This window comes from Myripristis murdjan, chromosome 11 (assembly GCF_902150065.1).
Source record: "Myripristis murdjan chromosome 11, fMyrMur1.1, whole genome shotgun sequence".
NCBI lineage: Eukaryota > Metazoa > Chordata > Actinopteri > Holocentriformes > Holocentridae > Myripristis > Myripristis murdjan.
In genome coordinates this window covers 21,037,278-21,062,514 of record NC_043990.1, presented here as the reverse complement: position 1 = coordinate 21,062,514, position 25,237 = coordinate 21,037,278, and the positions used below count along the sequence as shown (strand labels likewise).

The 25,237-nt window shown below is 41.3% G+C and overlaps 3 protein-coding genes across 6 annotated transcripts; all 3 read right to left on the bottom strand.

Annotated features, from left to right (window-relative positions):
- Window positions 1-2,604: 2,604 nt before the first annotated feature.
- snx10a (sorting nexin 10a) lies at window positions 2,605-6,476 on the bottom strand. The gene is made up of 7 exons (XM_030063908.1): window positions 6,155-6,476; window positions 4,841-4,888; window positions 4,523-4,609; window positions 4,247-4,347; window positions 3,865-3,963; window positions 3,372-3,578; window positions 2,605-3,286 (listed from the first exon to the last, which is right to left on the bottom strand). The coding sequence occupies exons 2-7, from the start codon at window positions 4,871-4,873 to the stop codon at window positions 3,148-3,150; spliced, it is 666 nt and encodes a 221-aa protein (XP_029919768.1). The 5' UTR covers window positions 4,874-4,888; window positions 6,155-6,476; the 3' UTR covers window positions 2,605-3,147.
- A 3,883-nt stretch (window positions 6,477-10,359) lies between these two features.
- Window positions 10,360-14,094, bottom strand: cbx3a (chromobox homolog 3a (HP1 gamma homolog, Drosophila)). Of its 4 annotated transcripts, none has more exons than XM_030063913.1 (5): window positions 13,988-14,094; window positions 12,728-12,867; window positions 12,342-12,498; window positions 11,868-11,962; window positions 10,360-11,556 (listed from the first exon to the last, which is right to left on the bottom strand). In XM_030063913.1, the coding sequence occupies exons 2-5, from the start codon at window positions 12,859-12,861 to the stop codon at window positions 11,430-11,432; spliced, it is 513 nt and encodes a 170-aa protein (XP_029919773.1). In that variant the 5' UTR covers window positions 12,862-12,867; window positions 13,988-14,094; the 3' UTR covers window positions 10,360-11,429. The 4 variants fall into 4 exon arrangements, with proteins under 4 accessions (XP_029919773.1, XP_029919770.1, XP_029919769.1 ...); XM_030063910.1 differs by having other exon boundaries at window positions 13,913-14,054; XM_030063909.1 differs by lacking the exon at window positions 13,988-14,094 and adding an exon at window positions 13,749-13,981.
- Window positions 14,095-14,377: 283 nt separating this feature from the next.
- On the bottom strand, window positions 14,378-22,467 carry nfe2l3 (nfe2 like bZIP transcription factor 3). Its single transcript, XM_030064117.1, has 5 exons — window positions 21,546-22,467; window positions 18,785-18,862; window positions 18,188-18,298; window positions 17,374-17,848; window positions 14,378-16,695 (listed from the first exon to the last, which is right to left on the bottom strand). Exons 1-5 carry the CDS (start codon window positions 22,065-22,067, stop codon window positions 15,923-15,925), a joined length of 1,959 nt encoding a protein of 652 aa, XP_029919977.1. The 5' UTR covers window positions 22,068-22,467; the 3' UTR covers window positions 14,378-15,922.
- Between the last annotated feature and the right edge of the window lie 2,770 nt (window positions 22,468-25,237).

The window sequence follows — 25,237 nt, the reverse complement described above, 5'->3', positions numbered from 1 at the left end:
GCGCCTTCCTCCTCGGTGGCTAAACAGCCGAGCGGCGCTGAGCCCGGCCTGCAGCGTCAGCAGAAAAACACCCAAGTAAACAGGAGAACAGTTAATTAATTTAGCACCCCACAGAGAGAGAATGAGGGTTAAGAGAGGCAGGCAGACAGAGGAATATGAAATGGCGAGGGAAGAGGAGGAGTGATGGAAAGACGCCGAGGGTGTGGAGGGAAGGGTGAGAGTTACGCGGGCTAATTGCTCTTATGGATTTTGCCATTGTTGGCTTTTGTAGGGTCAAGGAGGTGAAGCCATTCCCTCTGGTGGCTTCAGGTGAGAGTCCAAATGAGCTAATAATTTAGACTCATAAAACTAATACTAATATTGACGGTCACACCACACGATATTTCATATATTGAAAAGCATTAGAGGGATCCCTACCATAAAACAGTTGTAACTATGATATACCCTCTCGTCATTTAACTCATTGCCAGAAGAGGAACCTCTTGCCCCTAAACATAAAATACTATCCACTACATTGCATCAAAAATGGAGAGTGTGAACTGTGTCATTTTATCTGTTGCCTATAGGAGCTGGGTCACCTGTCCAGAGGCAGCAAAGTTGACTAATGTGACAGAAAATTAACAATTAAAAATATCACACGGGCCCAGAGCCGCCACAGCGTGGTTCGTTCACAACTCAGTGGACACCCTAATTGCTTTGAAATACAATTGGGTTTGGGCTTTGTTTGGTGTTTTGGAGGTATGCAGCGCATCAATGCACACTCGAAATTGAGTTATAAATTACCGAGCTGAAATAGACATGTACCGTGAATACTCAATATCCAAATGCTAGATATTCTCGCCTACAAAAAGGCAGATGTGTGCGTGCACATGCGCGCACTCACACAGACACACACATAAAGACAAGATAACACCCCTTCCAGTTGCATTTCATTTTCAGAAAATTGACTGGCCCTGGAGGAGCCAAACAGTGTGTGTGTGTGTATGTGTGTGTTTGGCTCTTTGCTGATGTGTCTGCAACTAATTTAATGGAACAGTGCAGATGGTGTGTGATCCAGAGCTCCTGACTGTGGCTTATTGTTCATGTGTATGTGCGTGTATGTGGTGCTGTATGCTGTCATGGGGTGCGTTGATAAGGTCAGCCTTAACAGCAAACGCAGAGATGGAGAGACCTCGACCACGAACCTGAGGGACTCCCGAGAATGACAGGAGATGATGAAAGAGAGAGTGTTCATTCATCCACAGCTCTCCCACCAGTTTGTTGGTGGGTGTGCCCATGTGTATGTATTCCTGCCTGTATGTGTTTCCAGACATGCCGGTGTGTGTATGTATATCTACAGCTCTGTGGCCGCATGTGAAGGCGGTGACAGCTTCATTACGGCTCGGGCGCACAGGGAGACAGCACCGTCCAGGGGAGGGGAAGGAGAGGACAGAGACATGGGACAGGCCAGGTTTACTGCTGGGTTGGCCCACATCAGTTGGACAGTGGGTGGGTGGTTGAATGTGGGGACAGCTGCTGTCTCCTTTAATGAGCCTTCACTCCTTTCACCGGCTTTCAATTTACACGGCTGTCCAGCACCCCTGCACTGCTCAAACCCCCCCATCCCCTCTTCAAATAACACACACACACACACACACACACACACACACACACACACAGGGTTTGAGGCTGTCTTGTTTCTTGCAGGTGATTCCCTTGAGTAGTTCATAATAGTTAAATTAATTTGCTGTCTTCCTTTAATTAGGCCATCTCACCTGGGAAGACTGTGACAAGGGGCTGAATGTGACTGGATCTCTTCTGTATCTGAAAATCAAAGACGCTTAAAGTTTAACTTTGAATGGAGAACTGTTTTCTTTCAGGTGACACACAGTGGTCCAGACTTAGCCTTAGACAAATGGTGCGTTGTTGACAGTGTCAGCACAAAAGTCCCAAACTGGGAGTACAGTTACAACATCCATAGGTGCTAAAGAATTCCACCTTGTGAGCTATGTGGGCACTAAGAAAAATATGAAATTCCTTGTCCTGGGCAGATTTTTTTTTTTTTTCCACAGAAGAAACACTTATTGGGAAAAATGCTTAATGCTTAAGGTCATGGGACATTTGACTTATATTGCTCTGACTCCCCATGAGGAAATAGCTGAATTACAAAATAAAAGCAAAGCAAGGCAGACTCTGCTTGTTTTGCCTTTGGCTTTCTCAACTTTATGAGAAGATCAGCAATACAATTTAATTGACCCAAGCCTCTAAACGAGGGACAATCCCAGCTGCTCAATAGAGAACCATTTTCCATCTGTCTTAAAGCTTGGTAAGGCAGTCACCTATTAAGTAGATGATATGACATATATACTAAAGTTCATAACAGTTGGATTATCTGTGGCATTGTGAACCTGCATGCTATGATTTACTCAATTCCTCAAAGTCCCATGATGTCTACACTCCCTCTACTGGGCTTTTGCAACAATGCATGGCATTAGACTTCAAGAGCATTGGATTTTCAAAGTCAAATTTAGTCTGAATAAAGTTCCAAATAAAGCTGGTCTGAATATTTTGTGAAATTAAACATTGCAAATGAGTAAACTGTCAACTTAAATCCAAAGAGTGAGATTCTTCCAAAAAAAAAAAGCCAGTTTATTTATACACTGATAACTTCACTAAGCAAAGTATTTTTCAAACATCTAAAAAGCCTGTCTACAATTCAAAACATGTCCCTTGCTAACCTTAATACATTTTATAGTGCAGATAAAAACATACAAAATAATTAAGAATTTTCTCATTACAGATGAAAGTTAGCCATCCACATTTAAAAGAAAGGAGAGATAATATTTTACAAGTTCACAGAAGTTAAAGGACTGGGATATTGTTTTAAGATCAAATTTACAGATATACAACTCATTCAGACATACAACTCATTACAGATTGTAACAGTGAATTAGCTTTAGCATATACTTTTTAAAGACTTTTTAAAAGATTAGTGGGGATATCAAGAAGCTAACAGAAGTCAACGACAATTTTTAAATCCTTGAGCAATTAACCATGTAAGGCAAGAGCTTCACTGAGTATTCATGTGCACCAACAGGTTGACACACAGATGACCCTTATCTAAACAGAGGGGAAGGTGGCTGGACAAAACTGCTATAACGCTGCTCGTCAGGGCTCAATGTGCTTTTCTTCAGAGGGTGACTCTGAAAGATTGCTGAACAGGTCTGTGTCTCTGCTGGAGGACTCAAAGAAGGGAAGGGGGCTACCTCGCAGAGGGGTGTCCACACCAAACCCTGATGACAATGAGCTGCAATGGACAGGAAGGAGTGAATTTAGGATTGGCAACTGAAAAGCCCACATTCTTAAAACAGACATTTTATCCGAGATAGTACCTATCAAAGGCAGAATCACAGGAGGCCTTTCTCATGTCCTCTAGAGGGAGGTTGGTGATGGAGCTGCTGCTGGAACGATGGATGGCCTCGGCTACTGTGTACTTTGTCTGGCCCTGAGCACACCTCTCTATCTTTGTAATGCTGAGGTCTGACTGGAGGAACAGGTGGAGCCGACTGTCTGACAGCAACAAAGGCGTCTGTAGAACACTACAAAGGAGAAATGAAATCATGCCAACAGTAAGGAAGGATCCCAAATCATTTAACCTAGATGGAGTTAAAATAGTTTAAGGCTTACAAAAACATTCAGGCTCAATGTCAAGTCTCCAGCAGCATTCTTGCTCTCACCAGGTATCAACTGAGCATAAGGTATTTAGGAATAAAGGTGAGAAAAGTAAAAGCTCCCTGCTTTCACAGGGCACCACTAGATGGCAATGCTACTATCTAAAAAGACAGTAGTGCTTATGGCATCTACTGTTACTGCAGAAGGACTCACATTTCTAAAAACTCCTGCAGGCCCTTCATCCTCTGGTTGACCTGCTCTGTGTTGTTCAGACTGAAGAACGGGTTCCAGGGGGGCAGCTTGGGCAACTCTCTGGGTAAAAGAACAAAACTAAAAAAAAAATCCACTGGAGGAAACTCACCCTGTGTTCAGTTAAGGAAAATCTTCCTTTTGAAATGTGGAGTCAATCCTTGCCTTGATAAATTAACAGCTGCAGGTCAGTTAGAGTGGTGGCCTATGATCTATTTGAATTTAATACCTCACATATTGAATGAGATGAATAGTCTAGGCTACCAACAACTGAAAAGGACAAAAGAAATGATGGCATATTTTCTAATGACAAGCCATATTTTATTAAATTCACTGGTGGACCTACATGATCAGAGCATTCTGTTGCAGACAATGGCGCAGCCAGACAAACTCACTGTACCGCCGCCTCACACAGGAACTCTTCTTCCTAAAACACATGCTATTGGTCTACACAAAAAGAATAAGTAGACATTTCAAACAGAGCCAATCCATATACCTGTTCTACACAAATGACATATTTAACTCTCAATGAAAATAAGTGTACTTGTGTACTATGATATCACCTAGGCCTAAAAACAAAATGTCCATCTGAATAAACTTCTGGGGCTTACGTGGCACTCACATGTAAACAGATGCTGTAGTCGATGTGTGTGTGCCAGAAGTCATCTTTATGGAGCCTTGGGTCCTGAACACACACACTAATGAACTCCTGCATGGGTCAAAAACCGGGGTTCAGTTACTTTAAAGGCAGTGTAATAGGAACATCTTTGTGTTTGATTCATAGCAACAGGGCATGCAACAGGATGTCTCCAAGCAAAAATTATTTTCCACTGGACCTTTAAGGCACTCACAAGGTAAATACTAGTAACGCTACAGCAGCATAAAAACATGGAAAATCTAGGAACAGCTGCAGTAGGAAGGAGCACATGTGGATACTCACCGTTCTCATGAGACTATCTAACATACTTTCCATAATGGGCACAGAGACCTGAAAACATACAGGGAAGGGGTGTAGAGAGGAAAGAGTTGAGACAACCGATTCAAAGCAACTAGTTTTATGCAAATGCTTAGTGGTATCTATTAAAACCTAGCAGTGTAAACTTATTCCTGTAGACTGAAAATCAGTTAACCATTTTCACATGGATATGCAATACAACACTATCCTGAATGCACAAAAAAAAAAAAAAAAACTGCAGGGGAAACTTGGGTATGCTGGGTCAACATGTGATGACTGAAGGTCAAGTGAACACTTCAAACTATAACTAGTCATGTCCAACCATTATGCAATGTCAGCCCATAGTCTCAGAGAAGAACACTCAAAAGAATGGCAAGGCAGTCAAAGTCCATTGTTTAACATAAGTTGTTTTCACTGCTGAGTGGGGCATGGCATTGAGCAAGAAAAGTTGCAACAAGTGCTCATAGTTGGAGCTGGTGTACCAAAAAAAAGGAACAATAGGGCAAAGGTCTTGGATTTGGCACACAGAAGGATATTTGTAAGCTACTACACTCAAACACCAAGACTAACCTGCAAATAAAGAAAGCCAACACAGATTACAGCCAAAAGGAACACTAACTGTGCAAATTACTCTAATCAAGAAAAGCAAAATATTCCCAACACACGTGTGCATTTTCTTCTTGGAAAAATTGCTAGGCACCATGGCATGAGCAGTTCAACTTTTTTTCTACAATCTTTGATTCAAGAAATAGTCCAGTCAGGGCAATCCTCCACTCCATCATCTGTTCCTTGACATTTTACAAGCATTAACTCCAGGCAAAGAGCTAATCAATAAACAGACAAGCGCTTATGTGTCCTGAGGTTAGTCCAGAAATCACTGGACTCTTATCCTGCCTCTGCAAAACATCACAAGATTAACCATGCCAACACTTTGATCAGATAGTGTGATAAGGTGGATGGACTGCATATTCTCACATACCCAAATAAATCATAGGTTCATTTGGCAGTGGGTAGTGCATAATTTACAAAAGGAGGATTTAACAATTCCTATACTTTGTCTAAACAATTTAACACTGCCATTTAAGGAGACGGAGAACTAATAAACTAATACTAATGTGACATAATGCCACTAAAAACGTACTACTGGAGTACCTCAAACACGTAGGTCTCCATAAGGTATGAATGGCGTTTTTCATGGCACAATGACGCTTAGAAATACTTTGGTGTATTATAAAAATACGTTTTGGAAAAGGGGGGATAAAGCAACTTTAGTTTCACATGCAAGCAGCCTGAGCCTACCTTTTCCTTCACTTCCCACCAGTGATCCTGTGGCTGGAAATAACAAGGAGCAGATCTCGCTGTGCGTCCGGCTTCGGGATCTGCCCTGCCTGCACTCAATATTGTAACTGAACTCGTCGTCTGCGGTCACGCGTTTTGCGCACTGGACACTCCAGCCTGTTAAAACACAAGCCTGCTCTATAAAAAGTCTTAAAACAAACAAAATAAACACAAATCGTATTACTACACAGAGAGACAGTTCCTTCTTCTTCTTCTTAAAAGCGGCACAGCTCCTTTCACATCCCTCACTAGAAATCTAAAGCTAAAGTTTTTTTTTTTTTTCTCTCTCTCTCTTTACGCACCTGTTCCTAATTTAAAGGGTGGGATTAGGCTAAATGGTATCACCTGGTGGCAAGAGGTGATGTGGTGGAAAATAACAGGGCAGGTGAACTATGGTGGTCCTCATAGGGAAACCCACCAAAATGAGGAAAAATTAATTACAGACACATTCACTTTACACATAATTCACCTTTTCACCCTTCAGAGATCCTCATAAAACATCATGTGTATCTGTTTGATGTGATGTGTACATTGAATTTTAACCAAAGAATTTTATGCCAATGTCAAACAAGGTTCGCAATTCATCACGAGGATGAGGCATCAACTGATCGGAGCATTCACATGCATAATTTCTCTCCCTAAAGGCAATGCAAAACAACTTCTATATAACACTATGCCATGAACACAGACTCCACTGTTCATCTGCACTGCTGCGGATGGGGAAACAGGTTGTTAACGTCACTATAAATGCTGCTGAAATACATCACAGACAACCATAAACAGACAGAGAAGATTTAGAAATTTCATGCAAATGGTGTTATTTTGGTTTTACACATTACCAGATACACCAGATGCCGTTGCAGCTTCTCTGTAGGCAATTTAAAGTGTTCAATCAGCCACTGACTGAACATCCCACTGTGGCTGACATTAGGGCTTCTTTCAAGTTAAATTTTCATCATTTTTTCTGGGAAAGTGGCAACTTTCAAGTCATCATCACCCAGACTGAAAGCACAAACCTATGGCAAGCTCTGCAACTACCTGGTGTTACCCTGGACTAACAACATAACTTCCCCCATATTCTGTGAAAAAGAGATAACTCAGTGTTGTAGCAACAAGAGTCTTATCACTTGTTCAAGTACATTCAAAGGCTTAGTCACTGCTACATTATGGCACATTAAAACCTGTTCAATTCAATATATCAGTATAGGCATAGGCAATAGGCAATCGGCACATTTCTGTTATCACAACTGTTTCTCCACAGTCTGAGCCCTCAGATGTTAAAACACTGTCCTGATGATTAAGTATATTCCCTGCAAAACTCTAGGCTGCATATTATTTGCACAACTTCTTTCTAATGTAAAGGTTAGGAAATGCATTAGGTGATAATAACTTAAAATGGTTCTTACCAGGTTCCTTTAAAAGCTATTCCAAAATCCTGGTCAATCTAGGATACTCAAACTCGAGTGAGGTCTGACCGTGAGCAGTATGTCTTAAATACTGTACTATAACATCCCCTCAGGTACGACTAATACAGGAAGGCTAAGGTCTGCTTATTTGCATACAAAGGGCTTTTGTCTTGGGTAAAGTCAGGAGATGGAAAGTTTTCCAATAGCTGATATTCACTTTCATACACTCTCTGATAGGCAAGAGGTTAACAATTTTCTGTTGGTTTTTTAGCAGCTAGATAATCTGACTGACTGATTATGGGCAATAATTGGGATTGCAGGAGAACCAACAAGAACTGGTGAGAATGCTGACTCAGGAAACTGCTCTCTGATCTGGACTATAGAGACCCATCATGTATGTATATTTACTTTAGTGGTTGTCTTGAATTTGTAGATCAGACTAACAAAGTTAACTCAGGTAAACCCTGATCTCCACTTAGTGATCATCATACAGCAGGCAGCCACTAATACAGAGGAAAATCAAACTTCTTTTCAGAATTGGGTGCTTTTCTCAGAATTCTAACAGTATTTTTATGATGTATACTATGAATTTAAATCCTTAGCTTTGATGTCAGCCTCAGTGTGTGAATTTTAGTGTACGGACAAAAAGGTGAATACACTTAGTTTAGAAGGGGTTCTGTCTCTCCCCCACCTCACGCTGGACGGTTTCCTGTGAGTTTGACCACCAAAGTCCTGCTCATGGTTTGACAATTTTTCCATTTTACAGATATCATGGCTATTTGTGGAGTGTAAACAGCTGCAGTGTCAGCAAATTAGCATACAGTCGATGACTGTTTGGCATTGATTTAAGGCTTGATTCAATCAAGATATTTGGGATTTGCAAGATATCCTTCTATGAAATGTGTGAGTGACATTTTCCTCCTTTTTTCTCATTTCTTCTTTCTAACATAAAAGAGGATGTAGCTTTCCCCCTTCCCTCTGCTCCAGTTCAGCTCAGTCTATCACTACTGAATTTTCACTGAGCACACATTGACCCTGACCTGACCTGGGCTCTCTTATTTGGTCGGCCACAGGGGAAACTGGAAATTAGTGACTAGCTCTGTTACACGTGTAAGTAGTAGGATGTCCTTCCTGTGCACCGTATCATTAGTCCTCCACTATCATATCACTATGACCCCAAGTAAAATCGAAGGATTGCTCAAAACATCCAACACACAGGTCCTTAAAATATTTCACACCTATGTAAGGGTTCAAATCATATGCCTGCACGTTGAAGCTCAGTCTATCCCCATAATCAGGAGGTGTAATTATAATATGGGCTGGGTTATGTGGATGAGAAAGACACCTTTATGTGTCCTTACTCATGATTGATTCCTAATGGGATTCATATCTTTTATTCATTTATTCTCCTACAATGGCAGAAGCCCGGGATGCTTTGGCCACGCAGGGACATGTCATGAGGAGTTTCACCACGGAAACAACTAATTCTGGTGAGTTGTCATAGAAACCTCCCCTACATTACACAGATGACCAAAGTCCATCTCCCATAATGCCAATCACAAGATTATGGCTGTGGAGGTGTCATGCCAGCTGGTGATGTGGTCCTCAGTGATCCAGTGACATCCAAAGATCAGAGACAGAAGTCCTTTGAGTTTCTCCACAACAGGCCGACTTTGATGTCTTGCCCTTGCTGTGACCATGCCTTGGGTCTAGCAGAGGTGACATTGCTGTGGTTTGTTAGAGGTCAGGAAAAGGGGTCATAGTAAGAGACATCCCAGCTTTAATAACAGGGTTTTTGGCCTCGTTGGCTGATGGTGGACATTTCTTTGCATTATGTCAACATGCCTAGAAGACTGGAAACTGGCTCTTACGTGATTAACAGGAAGCCAAGATCCCAAGTAATTCAAATTATGTTGTGCAGCTCAGTAATGTATTCTTTTATTTTCATTTGTTAATCCTCATGCTTATTGAAATGGAAGCATTGAAATCTGCCAGTCCTGAGTGAGGGAGCTGTCAGTGGACAAGGTCAGGAGGTACTCAAACTTTATGGCAGGTAACAATGTCTTCACTCTCATCGTCAAATACTCTCCAGAATGGCATCAGCCAGTGAATTCTCAGCTCATTTCATGTAATTAGTCAGTTTAGGCAAATTTTATCATACTGTGATCCAAAATAATGAATACCTGATAGGCTAAAGCATTCATATACAGTGTTTCTAGCATGTATTGGAGTGAGGTATTTTATGAAGTCTTGATGGCTCTGATGTGAGTCCTTCAGCTGCTTAAATCTTGCTATACTTTGAAGTGATGAAGATGAAAAAATGCATGCTGAACTGGACATCCTCAGCTATTCCTCTGCTTGGAGCCCCTCCTGATTGCATTTGTCTCAATATGCCAGACAGGCACATTGCTGAAGATTTCCTGTCAACATTTACCAGATAAGCATTAAAACTCCATCACATACACAGTCATAAATAGCCAAGCATATCACTGGTGGTTAAAAGTGGCATAAAAAGGACAAGAGAGTAAATACTGACTACACAGGGTTGAGAAATGATCCACAAACTGTCAGAATGAGCTCTGAAATGGAAGCTTTGATAGGGCTACAGTTCATTTCCAGCTTCTGGCAACTAACCTAAATGTTCAAATTCCAAAAATGTAGCTGAAGAGTGGTTACACTAAGGTGTTTGTATCACTGATGATTTGCATTTCTAATTCCTAAAGAGCCGACATTTCCTTGCATTAATAAACTGAGCAGGTCAACTGGTAGCATAAAACCTTTATTGGACAACTTGAAATAATATTTACAGAAGGATACAAAAAGCACTTTTTAACAAGTCCTACACTGAAGTATGCAATAAGCATTAGTGTAACAATAATCATAAAAAAAAGAGTTCCTTAAATTAGATTAAGGATAGCTAAACAGATCCTAGTACTTAATCCACCACTTACAAATGTACAACAGGTGTGAAAACAGGGAAAAGAAAACTTGAACTGATTAAGTTCATTTTGTCTTCTATTGCGATATATAAGTGTTTTCTTCTATTCAGACAAAATCAAGAGAATGAGCTGTTCATACCTGCTTGACAGTTTCGACTGTGTCTCCAGTCTTCCTCAGAAGCGTCATCCGACGTATTGCTGATGTGTCATTTATCAGCTGATCGGCCAGACGGGTTGTCCCATCATGGACTGGGACAAGGGGAAAATCATCACATCGGAAACCAACAAATTCAAACGTTGGATAAAAGAGGCTATAGAGATCAGGAAGCGGGCGGGCGGCACCATCAACCGGGACGAGGGGCATACACCCTCTCGCACACCTGGGATTCCGTGCTCCAAAGACCACCTCGGGAGAGGGGGGTGTGGCCGACAGACCTGATAAATGACACGTCAGCAATACGGCGGATGGCGCTTCTGAGGAAGACTGGAGACACAGTCGAAACTGTCAAGCAGGTATGAACAGCTCATTCTCTTGATTTTGTCTGAATAGAAGAAAACACTTATATAAAGAAAACTTGAGTCATGTCATCAAGTACGTTTTCCAAGCAGTTGAATGCCTTCAAATCAAACTAACTGCATGAACAGAAGACATTATGTCACTATCCCAATCTTAAACGTATAACCTGCCCCATTCAAAACCAACGGTGCTAATTATGTACAACAACGTAGCGGTCCTCTTGAGTGCCACACACCGACAACATTTAAACGTCCTGTAAATAACTAAGAAAGCTAAAAGGAGAAGGCAGGCCCAAAGTTAATGTCAGTCCTGAGGAGAACGGTGTAAGGGTTAGGGGGTGGGGGGCAAAGGACCACAGGGACCAGAGGGTAGTACTACTGAGCTTCATCTTCAGGACACGAGTGCCATGTTAGTCTCTCTTCATAGAAGGAAATAACCACCTGGGGGCAGCGGGTGTTGGCCTCTCGGGCTGGGACTAAATCTGCTTCATCAGAGTCCTTCCTGCAGCACAGGGCACAGATAGAGAAACAATAAGCAAACTGTGGACCCATTTCTGTTGGGTACTTTTCTAAACCTAGAGGGAAATTCAACTGACACAGCAGTACTATATATGTATCTATCTAGTTACCTAATTAAGACAAAGGAAGATCGAGATTGGTGTTTAATTTATACCAAAGCAAAACAATATGTTTACCCACAGGTGTCTAGAATAGGTAAAAGTCAAGTGTGAAACATGCAAGTGTCCAAGTATGCCAGTGCAGATTACAGTTTATATGCAAATAAACAGAGTTACTTTGTTACTCATGACTCACCATTTCATCAGGAACATTAACTCTCCGCTGCTGTCTGTTGCACCAATGATCCTCTCTGGTTCTAGGTTCCTGGCAAACCCACGGGGCTTCTCACCCTTGAAATACAGCGACAACAAAAAAAAATGTTTAGCAAATGGAGCTTTCACAAGAAATGAGCAGTTCTAAGTGTGTGTGTGTGTGTTTTAACAAATGAGGGGGTGTTTTTGGCTGTGACTCATTCACCCCCTGAGCCGAATCCAGCATCAGTTACAGGACAAGATGCCGTTTGATCATGGCTCTAATGTTAGTATGTATTAGCATTTTTGGGATGGGCAAGGCAAGATGATAAATCTTCACTTGCAGTTTTGTAAATTACAGTTTTTCTAGATGTAGGAGATTCGAACTGTGGGAGAAACGCTTGACTATGAATAAACATTAACCAGAAAAGCGATTATGACTGAAGAGGCCTGTTTAACTAAATGAAGGTGAACTCACCACATCTTTCTTCTTGGCCTCTGTGTCTGGCTCATCCGTTGAGGACTTCCTCTTAACAGGTGCCGGCTTCTCCTTCACATTCTTCTGCGATTCCAAAAAAGCTGAAATCAGCTCTGGGCAATCCAGGTTCTCCTCTGGCTCCCAGGTATTGTCAGCACTGGGTGAGAATCAAAAGGATCAATAATTGCATCTCTGCAGCTGAACAGTTTTCCATTTGCAATAAAACAGCAGACAACAAACTACATGTTAACACTGGATGTGTGTGCCCAAGTGCAGGCTCTTCATGCAACCATAATGACCATGGACGAAAGCATAGCACAACCCCATACCAGGGAAGCACTTCCAGCTCAGTGGAGGGGCAGGTATCCCAGGAACAGTGAACTCACTCTGTAAATCCTTTCCACTTCAGGAAGAACTCTACTTTCCCATTGACGATACGCTGATCCAAAACTTTCTCCACGACAAATTCTTCTGGTTCTTCCACCTCCTTCTTCGCCTTTGTGTTCTGCTTCTTGCCCATGTTGGACTTCACACGCACACACACACACACAAATCATACAAACAAAACAAAAATATATATATAACAAGATGAATTTACATCACGCATACAAGAGTGAGCTAATGTTTTATAACCCATTTTCATCCAAATATCTTGATATGACATTTATCGATTTAATATAACGATTTTTTTCGACCTCTACTAATTATACAAGTTCATATGAAATTAATGAAATCCTGTAGCTAACTATGCCACCGCCAAAGTGAATGAACAACGCTTCTCAGTCACCAGTGTACTGAGCAGTCGCCCTTCCATTACACGGCAGCTAGCATAACATGAAAACGAGCTAACGGTGGTGGTCTTCACCGTTACATTTCAAACATGTTACCGTCTCAGCAAATTCAAACTGTTAGCCGTTACCGTGCTGAGGCTGCGTCAGAAACAGCAGCAGAAGCGGTGCCATGATCCCTGTGCAAATATGACCAGCGAAAGCGTCACTGTCTGAATAAAACTTTATCGTTAGGCTAGGCTAGCTAAAATGCTAACTGTGGCTAGCTAAAGTAGGCCTGGACCATAGAGATAATCCACGCCAAAATGCCTCGTGTTTAATTTAGCAAGAAAATGTGATGTTAAGAAATAAACTGAAACCCACTGCAAACGCCAGTAAGATAATCTTGTAGGTAAACTCACTTAGCGTCAGTTAACGTAACGCTGCGAGCCAGTATGCTCGCTAATACAGAGCGGTTCTCAACAACATGAGCGGGTCGCTATTGAAAAGGCACAGTATCAACAGTGAACTCCTGGCTGAGAGCAAGATTTACTCATGTTAACACAACATTCAAAGGTTAGCTATGGTTAACTGAGCTGAGGCATCACAACGGACATGCAAGGTGAACAACAGTATTTACACTCATGTCTTTTCGATCACTACCGTGAACTCTCCAAAGAAATGTCGCCGGCTTCAACTTGTAGCTTGTAGGACAGCGTTAGCTAACATAGGCCTCACGTTAGACGATTAATCTCTGAAGTGTAGCGTGCGGCAGTACATAACAACCTATCTCTCGATGCATACCTTATCTTGATAAAAACAACGGAAATTGCCGCAGTGATGCCTCCTAACCACGCGGTCAGCCTCCAACCCCCTTACCAGCTACGATGCTGCAGGCGCCAAGCCTTTCTTCTTTGCTAAGGGTGCCGGGAAGGGGAAATGCGCTTCGCGTTTTTTGACCTGCACACCCTCCACGCGTGTTGTTCGTAGCAGCACTGGGCAGATCTTAAAAAAGAAACCACCAGTGCATTGAATGCTCAAAGGCCTCAGATTACTCAGGTACAGGTACTTTTTAACCTTGTAAGTGTTACGTTTTTACATGCTGTTTTCCCCCTGAGAATACACCGAAATTTTGCTATTAAAAACAGTCAAATCGCTGCTGCTGAAATCTGTAATACCATGTCATTACTAATGCCAGTTACATTTCATACGAATGCAGGTATGTATTTCTGCAGAACAGGGGCACAACAAAAGACAACACAAAGTATGTTTAGTTTTATCTTTACTTATTAAATCACAAACAAATTGTCTGCAGTAACATCATTCAGAGTTTTCTAAGCCACCTCATACCAACATTCAGCAATCACCATGCAACCAAAAACAAACAAACAAACAAACAAACAAACAAACAAACAAACAAACAAACAAACAGAAAAAAACACGCATTTACAGGCCAAAAGGAAATACTAGAAAAGAAATGTATTCACAAACAGTCTTGGTCAAACCGAAAACTTAAATAATTTGAGGAAAAAGTAACACCTCATGAGTCACAATAAAACTATTTACTTGTCTCCAATTTTTCACTCATTCACTCGCAACTGCATAAGTGTATAACCATGAATAAAATGCCAACTTCTACTAAATACTCTGTTCTTTTTTAGGTGATCTGAACTATATAAAAACATCCAAAGAACACTTGATCCTTTTACCAATACAGTTGGTGTTTGTATTATATTGGAATCAAATGGTTTAGGTCCATTGTAGGGCCATATAAACAATGAAGGATGACTGAGTGCACTTAAGTTCCCTTTACAAAAAAAAAAAAAAAAAAAAAAAAGTTTCAATTTAATTTTGCCCAAGTCCTTAACATAAAATAAGGTGTGAGGTAGAATATAATTTTACCAAATACTAAGTACTTGACATAAAAGGGTTAAGCAAAAGGAATTGTGCTTAAAAGAATTATTCTTTAATTTAAACCAAAGGTCTAGACTCTTAAGAAAAAATACAATTTGATATGGCAATGTACATCTGTGCATCATGGATACACAATAATCAAAACAATTGCATTTAAATTAAGGCCTTCTCAATTTAGAAATTGGTTATTGTATTGTATGCCAGCATGACAAGAACCCCCACCCCAAACTAAATTTTAACTGCTTAATGAACAGTACATGCCCTCATAAACATCTGACTCAATAATGGAATTTTATACTGTAGATTAGTTATGCCATCTAAATTCTTACTTTTCAAAAAAGGTGATGTTATGAAAAAAAAAAAAAAAACTACCCTTGACAGTTTTATGACAGACGAGCATATTAGTCTTTCAGAAACATCTTTTTAGATACAATCTACTACCTTTCGCTGATACTGTATGGATATCCAGGCATGGCTCAATGCAGAAGAACCCATCCACTTCAGAGTCACAATGCTCGCCAGGTTGACTTTTAATATGGTTGTCTATACTTTCTTCAGTAAAAAGGGTAAGAGTCAATGACTTACTAACAGGCACAAAGACACAGGTAGCACCGCTAGCAAGATAGCTGTACCCTGCAACTACCCAGATTGCCTGTTTATAAGCAAAATATTATTGTCCAGTGTGTAAGCTACATTTTTCCCAAAAGATTTTTTCTTTTATTTAGGCCTACAGATGTTCAGTTTCTTTTTTGCAGCTTTTGACATTTTAGGCTCCCAACAGAGGTGAAAACACACACTCTCAGAGAAAAGGAGATCCCAAAACCAGAGTCAGGCAAGTGAGTTCAGAAATAAGCAAAATCCTGAAGCCTCAAGCCTCAAGTCCCAGCTGGCAATGCAGCATTATTGCTTTTTGTCCTTCTTCCTCTTGTCAGTTTTACTTCCAGCTGTAGTAGAGACAGTGGGCCTTCTTACAGGCTGAACCACAACCCTCCCATTAGCCCCGCACTGCAGGGTGAATCTGTCCGGGCTCAGTGGTTGTCCTGAATCATCCCTCAGCCTGGCCAGGACGTCCCTGGTGAGCTGCTCAATCTGCTGGCCCACAGCACACATTGTCTTGGCTGTAAGCTGTTTCTCCCTGAGCAGCCTGTCTCTCTGAGCTTGCAGCCTCGCCACCTCCTCCTGGAGTCCTGTGATGGCGTCTAGTTTACGCTTGCGGCAGTTTTGTGCAGCCAATTTGTTCTTTCCCCGCCTACGGATGTCCCTCAGGAGTGTCACCTGTTCAGGTGAAAAACCATGGCCCTCGAGGACCTCCAGAAACTCTTCCACAGGCATATTAACGATCTGCAGGGCTGAGAATGGGATGCACATTGCACGGGCTCGCAGCTCATCACGACTTAGCTCCCTTTCTTCAAACCTCTGCTCTTCTTCATCGCTGACAGGCTCCTCTTTGATGCCTTTGTGGGGCAGTGTCGCTACCGATGGCTGGTGGAAGAAAGCAGGGGAGGAGTAGCTATGGTCATGCCACACACTCTCACTGAGATCCACAGGTGTCCATGTTGTGGTGTAGTCAGCAATGCCTTTGGAAGGGAAGGAGTCTGCTTCACTGCTGTAGCCTGTAGCCCCACATTCGTCCTCACAGTATGAGCTGGACGACGATGACACCTCGGATGTGCCTGGATGAGTGAACAATTATCATAGAGGTCACAAGAAGTGTTAGGGGTGCGGGAAAAAAAACAATTAACTTAAATACTGCAATTTTTTTAAAAAGATTTTTAAAGATACTGTAGTTAAGTCAAGATATTAGTATAATATGAAACTATATGATCTAAGGAATTTGTTGGTATCAAGCATGCCATGCTAGGTTGTCAGCAAGGGACAAAATGTTGCTCCAAAGTTTTAGTAAGGGAAAAACTGGCATAGCCGTTTTCAAAGGGGTCCCTTGACCTCTCACCCCCAGATATCTGAATGAAAATGGATTTTCTGTGCACCCATGAGTCTCCCGTTTGCAGACATGCCCATCTTATGATGTATAAGTATCTTATGATCACTGTATAAAATTACCCATTGTGACCTTTCGGATAATCCAAGCCTCATGAAACTTTACATCCACAAACTAGAGGATAATTCAAAAAACAAAAATCAGAATAAATTGTAAAATCAAATTGTAATACTTGTAGAATCGCAATACATATCGAAATGGCACCCACGTATATGATAGTATCAAATCAGGAGATAAGCATATCATCCAAGCCCTAGTAAGTATGAATGCCAAGCAATTTGTCACTCCACAAAACAGGACTGAGAAGCAAAGACTTTCAATTTTGGAATAACTATGAAAAATTTTAACCAACCTGGGGAGGCTGGACCTCCAGAGCCGCTCTCTAAGGAGAGACCAGAGTCTGAGTCTAGGTCCTCCAGGACTTGTGGGTCTATGCTCCCGACACCATCCAGCAGCTGGACATCAATGGTGTCAAGGCCTTCCAAACCCAACAGGTTAATCTGGTCAAACACCGCCTCATCCAGACAACCACTCAGTGTGCCATGTGATGACACATTCCTGGTTACATTACATACTGAAGCAAAGGGGAGTGCAGCCAAGCTCGGGGTCATTCCTGGTGATGAGTCTGAGTACGAGGAGTTTGTGGATTCCAGTCGGAAAAAAGGTGGCTGTTGCTGAGCGATGGCCTGGCCTGGCCTGGCCTGCATGCTCTCTGATGCTCCGGCCCTGGTTACCATGGCATCACGCAGACTGACATCATGACTAATGGCACTGGTGATGTCTGAGTCGAGGTCTAAAAGACGTTCAGGGACCAAGGAGTCCAAGTCCTACACATGAGTATACACATATACAGACTTTGATTTATGGTTCTTTTTTTCATTTTTAATGTGGAGAAGCCTCTCAAACAGCATTTGGACAATCATTGGACATTAAAATTCTCTATTTAACCAATAACAACGAACTTCTTTTAAATGGGTTACCAGCTCCTTACCAGCTGGTTGTAGTTCCAGTAATACTAATTGGCAGAGGCAAATCTAATACTCTTATAACATTGTATTTAAAGAAATCTACAGGTATTGTTTACAGGTATTATTAAGTCAAACATATTTAGCGTAACGTAATAAGGAGGTTCAAACGCATGACATCATCATTGTGAGAAGACTTACATCTAGGTCAGTGACAGACAGAGAGAGAAAACTGCTCCAGTGCTGTTCAATGTCAATGGGAGGATGGTGAGGCACTGGATCAGAAAGGGCAATACCACCATTAAGCAGACTCTGAAATAGACAAAAAAAAAATTCATAGGAATAGAGCATTGACACTTTGCCCGGTACTTTTGTCTTGGCATGATATCTCTAGCTGAGGAATGAGGAAATTCAACTGCAAAAAGTGTTTCCCTGTGTGACAAACTTTATTGTACTGTGTTTTAGCTTTCATGACTGTGCATGCAATCAGCCAAATAGCAGAAAGCTGTATTTGAGTGATGATTTCAAATCACCTGGGAGCAGGGCTAGCTAGTAAAAAGTGTAGTAAACTTAATCTGTGTGTTAATTTTAAAGATTTAACATGTGGGGTGAGTTTGAATAGCATAAATAGCAAATCTGATGTGAAACACGACAAAGGAGAATATCAGTTCATGAAAATCTCTATCATGGCAACATTTCTGAAATCAGGTAACAAGGCACTTTCTCAGAATCAACGCACTCTGCTACAGTACTGATGTTGGTAATGAGGGCAATTAGCATAATCAACCAGGACTTTACCTCTTGTTCCAGTGTAGAACTGTGAGCCAGCTGACCAAATGAGACTGGTTCCTCCTCTTTGGCAATAGCATCATCCTCCTGGTGGGGCAACGGAAGACAGATGGAGAGAAAAGGGAAGACAGAAAGACAGAATGGCAAACAGGAGGATAATGAGAAACAGCCTCGCTGTTAGCTGGCATACAAGGATCTTAAAGTCCATTACATTTCCAGCTCAGTGACCCAAATCCAACCATTACTGCTAATTGGATATCTTAAACAAATGACTCTTGTTCTCTTCTGGCAGAGGAAAAAGGTTCATTATAATGAGCAGTAGTACAACTTCTCAAGGAGCTAAACTCGGTTTAACTGACTCTGGACAATTTTTAACCACAACTGTTATCATCCCCCTGTCAGTTATGGCCATGGCCTTTCAGTCAAGTTACATAAACTCAAGGACTGTATGTTTGTCCAGCAACAACAAATGCATTAGTAAGGTGTAAGAAGGTGTGTTTAGGCACGTGTGCATGAAAACTTGGGGTTAAGGGCTCTTATTAGGCTAACATGGGTGTGACATAACCCTGATAGATGTTGTAAGACTCTCCAGTCACACCGAGTGTAGCATTGAATGTAGGTTAACACCTGTCTGCCAGAGACAGAATGTTCATTCTACCTTAACACACACTTAACGTCTGTTCCCTAAATTATATGTAAAGGTTGCACATAAGAGGAGTTAGCACTTGCCAATTCTCATCCTTACAAAACAGGTAATGAGTAGCATTTTGCTTTGTGATGCTGCAGGCAAAAAAAAATATGACAAATTGTACTCCAACCCAAACAAGTTCTGCTCAGGCTCTGTTTGGACTTGTAGACTTTGCTGAACAGGTTGCCCAGCCTGAAGTGGCTCTGAGAAACTATATACAGGCCCGCAATAAACTGGCAGAGTTATAGTCTTCTCCATTTGAAAAAGAGTGTTAAAACAAACCACGACCTCTGATGCTCAGCCTTTAAGGAGCTCAGCTATCAATTCTGTTACACAAAGATAAGGTTAAAACATAAAAACGTGTCAGCACAATCCTTATGACCATGATTCGCCCTGGGAGGGGGTAGTATTTGAGTATGAACCATGGCTTTTGTGTAAGCAAACAGGGTGTGGGTCTACCCCTCACTTCTTAACCACTCACAAGGCTCACAACTGGCAGCTGAGCTTTAAGAAGGTGGATACAATTACAAAATGGGCTATATAGACCAGCCTCAGGGATCACATCCAACCAAGCAGCTGTTTCTACCCTGAACTAGAAAAACTGGATCATGAGGGAAGTCAAAAGCCTGGATACCATTATAGAATATGTCAACAATCACATGCATACAGGTGCACAAAGAAACTACATACACTACTCACAAAAAGTTAGGGATATTTGGCTTTTGGGTGAAATTTATGGAAAATGTAAAAAGTTCACGCTACAGTGATATTATATCATGAAAGTAGGGCATTTAAGTAGAAGCATACACTGGTGATTTCCTCATCTCAAACAATTTCTTGAAACAAAAGCCAACAATAGTGGTGGATATACCACAACAAAAAATGTCAGTGTCAAAAACTTGTCATGTGCCCTTGAGCATCAATTACAGCTTGACAACGACGTCTCATGCTGTTCACAAGTCGATTTATTGTCTGCTGAGGCATGGCATCCCACTCTTCTTGAAGGGCGGCCCTCAGGACATTGAGGCTCTGGGGTACAGAGCTCCGAGCCTCTACACGGCAACTCAGCTGATCCCATAGGTTTTCTATGGGATGCAGGTCTGAGAAAGTGCAGGCCACTCCATTTGAGGTACCCCAGTCTCCAGCAGCCGTTCCCTAATGATACGACCTTGATGAGCTGGAGCATCAAACACCTGTTGTGAATTTTGCCGTTAAACTCCTTGTTAGAGAACAGCAACTTGTGCAAAAAGTACTGAAACATTGAACAGTTGGACATGTGCATTCAAAAGTTTACAGAAGGTCACATTAAGTTCACCTGTAAAGGTTATAATGCATTTCAGGTTCATCCTGAAATTTCACCCGAAAGCCGAATATCCCTAACTTTTTGTGAGTAGTGTATATTTCCAATTAAAACATTTAATGATAATCTGTTGACTCTGAAGCTATCATTTAGTTCAAACCCCACCTCCTGACAGATAGTAGTGTAACAATGAACTGGTCATCCAATACCTAAAGTTAATCTGATGCACTGAATCTAACAGTCCAGAGCTGGCTTGCCTCAACATGTGTCATGGTGAAGAGTGACAGGTGCACTGGACAGTTAGCTGGAGACTGAACACCAAACCTGTTCAACCAGCCATCTTTAGCTGGCTCCTCACAGAACTGGACCAGTTAGGTGCTGTTTGACTGGCACACTGCCACAGATAAAAGTTGATCAAGAAACGAACTTTATCACTGACTGCAATCTTGTTCTTTCACTTGGCGAGACTGAGCTCTGGCAAAGTGAAAGTGAATGCACATTTCAAACTTTCAGAGATATATTATTAAATTGTGTTGTCCAAATGCATCCAATCTACCGTTAAGTGATTTGTAGAGTGGACATGCATTATTGCTTAACTCTGGATTAACGTTAGCTTGCTAATAGTTAGCTAACTTAGCTAACAGGTAGCTAGCTAACAACTTTCTCTGGTTCATTTAAGATCATTTAACCCTTTGCTGGAACGTCGGTCAGCCAACTTTTCTTGACCCACGGCTACCAGTGAAGTCTGTTGTACTTTTTGTTAGCGTATTGTTCACACTCACATCTTTCAGAAAGCCACAGGCTCCAGAGGTACAAGGCCCTTGTCCGCCGTGACGCTGGGCTGTTTGGCACTCCTCCTGGCCGCTGTCAGGCAGGTGTTGACCATCATCACTGGCATCGTCCCCGGGGCTCTCCAACCCTGAGCTGGTGTCAATGCTGTCGCTGTTTGAAGGCTGTCCAGACTCGGTCTTGTCAACGGCAGACACTTGGTGCACCAACCATGCGTTCAAATGCGTGGGGAACCGCGGAGATCCGAGAGTCCGCACCTCGTCTAGCAGCCGGCGACTGGCGAAAAAATAGTCCAACTCGGGACATTTTGGGTGGACGCTGTATCCATCAAGAGTGTCTCTCAGACTGTGAAAGGGTGTCTGGATGTAAGCTGAACTGGGTCCCAGGTTAATCTCTAACAGAGGCGTGAAATAGCCATTCAAGTAGCTGTCGACATCCACACGAACTCCAATCAAACTAAGTAAGATCGTAAACTGGATCAGGCCTTCTGTGAAGTATTTTTTCGCGATTTGCATTTTCTAAATAGTTAGAGAACTGCGAATAATAGTGAAATCCCGACCCAACAGTTCCCCTTTTCCCGAGTGAACAAAGGGAAAAGCCTAACAAAAGAGCACGCCTTCTCCTGTCAGACAAAGAGGTCCGCCCGTACCGGCGAAATCGCTGGTTAGCTAAATATTAGCCGTTGGCTAACGTTACCAGTTTCAGCTAACAGTTAACGTCAACTTCCTGACAGAAACATAGCGTACGCCGCTGTCTCTCAGTCACATACAGTGCATTAACTACTTCACACAAGTGTCGTTTATAAAACTCTTTCTAACGTTACTTTAGTTTAACATTTTCCAGAGGATGAAATGTCAATCAAGCTAAATATTCTCACCGTAATGTGCTGCTACAAGGAGGAGACTTCAGTTTGGGATTTGCTCCTCATGCACACTGGGCCCAAAAGCTTCCACCGCAACAGAGTTTGATTGGGCGAAATCATTGCCCGTTATGTTTTCGACCAATGAGAGCAAAGCACCCATGTTAACCACTGCCAGCTCCCACCCCTATACATAACAAAAACAATTTATTTACAGTTATAATTAGAGAAATTACACTGATGCCACTTCGGAAATACAATACAATTCCGTTATCATACTATTTTTCAGGTATTAAACAGTGTATTAAATTCAAAGGAATTAGGCTCCTTCTGTGTGCCTACAATTTCCGGGGACGTTTGTCCCACTGACCTGCATTTGCACGGAGCCTAGCCTACTGGTAAATGACAGAATTACAGTTTGAACTTGCTCATCTTTGTATTTGTCAAAGTCCATACATCTCCCAGCCTATATTCTTGACTGTACTAGCAGCGGGCAGGGCAGATTCATGCTGCTTAATAAGTTACAGTTTGAATATATTAATGAACCTGCAGATATATTCCTATTCCTAGGGGCCAAAACAAACAAACAAATTGAACACTTAATTCAACTCTCTACAATATTCATATTCTATGAAAGACATGGGAAATGCAACAAAGACAGACATAGTGAGAGAGAATCTGTAAGGCTGTATGAATATGGTATTCATCTCATTATGGCATGGAATCATGAATGAAAATGTGTTTTGCATGTCATCCCAGCTGCACTGCAAAGGTAACTACAAGACTTTGACACTGTGTATGATATCTTCCTGAACAACAACTGCCTCAAATCAATGAATATGTTGTAGCCTACTTCAGACTGATGATAAGATTTAATTTCATTTCACCATATTCTGATGGTGTTGGCCAATGTATAATTGTGACAACTAAACAGTCTCATTTTGGTTCAGTTCTCCTCCACTTTGCTGGGACTTGACCATCAGCCCCTACATCCAAATGCCTGGGTATGTGGATTGGGAAGTAGTCAGACTGCCACTCATTGGTCCCATGTGAGGACAGGAGACAGAAAAGATTACAAGTCGGCAAACAATTTTCTCTTTTCTGAACAATAACTCACATTTCAAACGAGATAGGCTACTTTTCTTTGTAATGTCAACTCTTATTAATTAAATTTCATAACACAGCAATTCTACTTGTGTAAGATGAAGCAGCATTGGTGTAGCATTAGTGGACACATCTATAGGTCTGTGAGAATACCAAGGGAAAGATAGTCTGGATGGTTTCTAATTTGAATTGGCTGATGTATAATCAAAACTTACCTATTATAAAGGAGAGATTTGCTACTTATGCACTTGCCAGCCATTTAAAATAACACTTGCAGGCTACTCCTATTTTTTATACACACACCTTTTCCCTAATCCTTGAAACAGGCATCATCCAATTAGCAGACTACTACTACTAATACTACTACTACTACTACTGCTACTACTACTACTACTACTACTACTACTACTACTATTGCCACTACTACAAGTAATAATAATAATAATAATAATAATAATAATAATAATAATAATATTTATTTGTATAGTGCTTTTCAAAACACAGTGCTTTACAGTCCAAAGACAGCAATTGACTAAAGAAGAGAATGTAACAACAATGAGATGGATAAAAGATGGCAAAAACAGCATAAAAAAACAACATAAAGAAGACTGGGCAGTCAGCATACTATAATAGAATTAGGCCTATATAGGTGTCAAACAGCAGCATGAATGATTGCAAACTGCATTCATTGTTCATATGTTCAGTATAGGGAATATTGTGATTGAAGCCATGTTTGGTGTCTGTCTTTGTCCCAAAATGTTAATGCTTAATACTAGGATCTCGATAGGCATGAAATGGGAATAATAATGGGGAGAAAAGTCATGCTTGTCTTGGAGGAGCATTTAGACCTCCACATGCAGTCTCCTTAAATTATGTCCTTCTTCAAGACCTCATGTGTGATCTGCTAAGTTTTTATCAGGAACCGGATGACTATTAACCTAGATACACTGATAAACAAACCACTCTGAGGGAGACAGGGTGTGCTAAACACTAGCTTGCTGATATCTGGTTATCCAAGGACTGTGCAGGCTTTATCTGTGTCAGTGCTGCAAGGGCCAGCCCTGAGAAAAAATAAAAAATAAACAACAGATGCAGGAACAGACATGCATTAAAAAAAAAAAAAAAAAAAAAAAAAAAAAACAGAGGTCATCAGAAATTAATTTAACATAAAATTAGGCAAAGCCAGTTGTGAACAAATTCTGCAAATCTAAATGTAACAGAAGCAAAACCCTAATGGAAGAACATTCTGTGTAAAGTAAAAGCCTTGCATTAAAAGTTTTATTGCAGTATAGAGGCACAAACAGTACTTTGAAAAGTAATGTCTTTAAAAGTGATAAATTACTGACGCATCAATTTATAAGTATCAATGATGTGTAACTGCCCCATATACTGTTACATTAAATCTTAACAATGGATCATAATCGGTAGCTTATCATACGTTTTGCTCTTCTGCAGAGTGACTTGTGCCACAGCCATTAGATAGCCTAAATGTAGTCAAGTGAGAAGAGAGAGTATTTCCCTCTGGCATGTATTGCAATCAAAGAATGAAGTCTCAGAAGGAGGAAATACTACAGTGGCTATAAACTGGTCATATGAGTATTTTGGTACTTTCCAGCGCTCAGCAGAGCTGGCGACGCAGCAGCCCTCTGGAATCTGGCTCAACTGCGCCTCCTGCTGGTCAACAAGGGGAACATGAATGGAAGTAGACTTTTTAGAGTCACT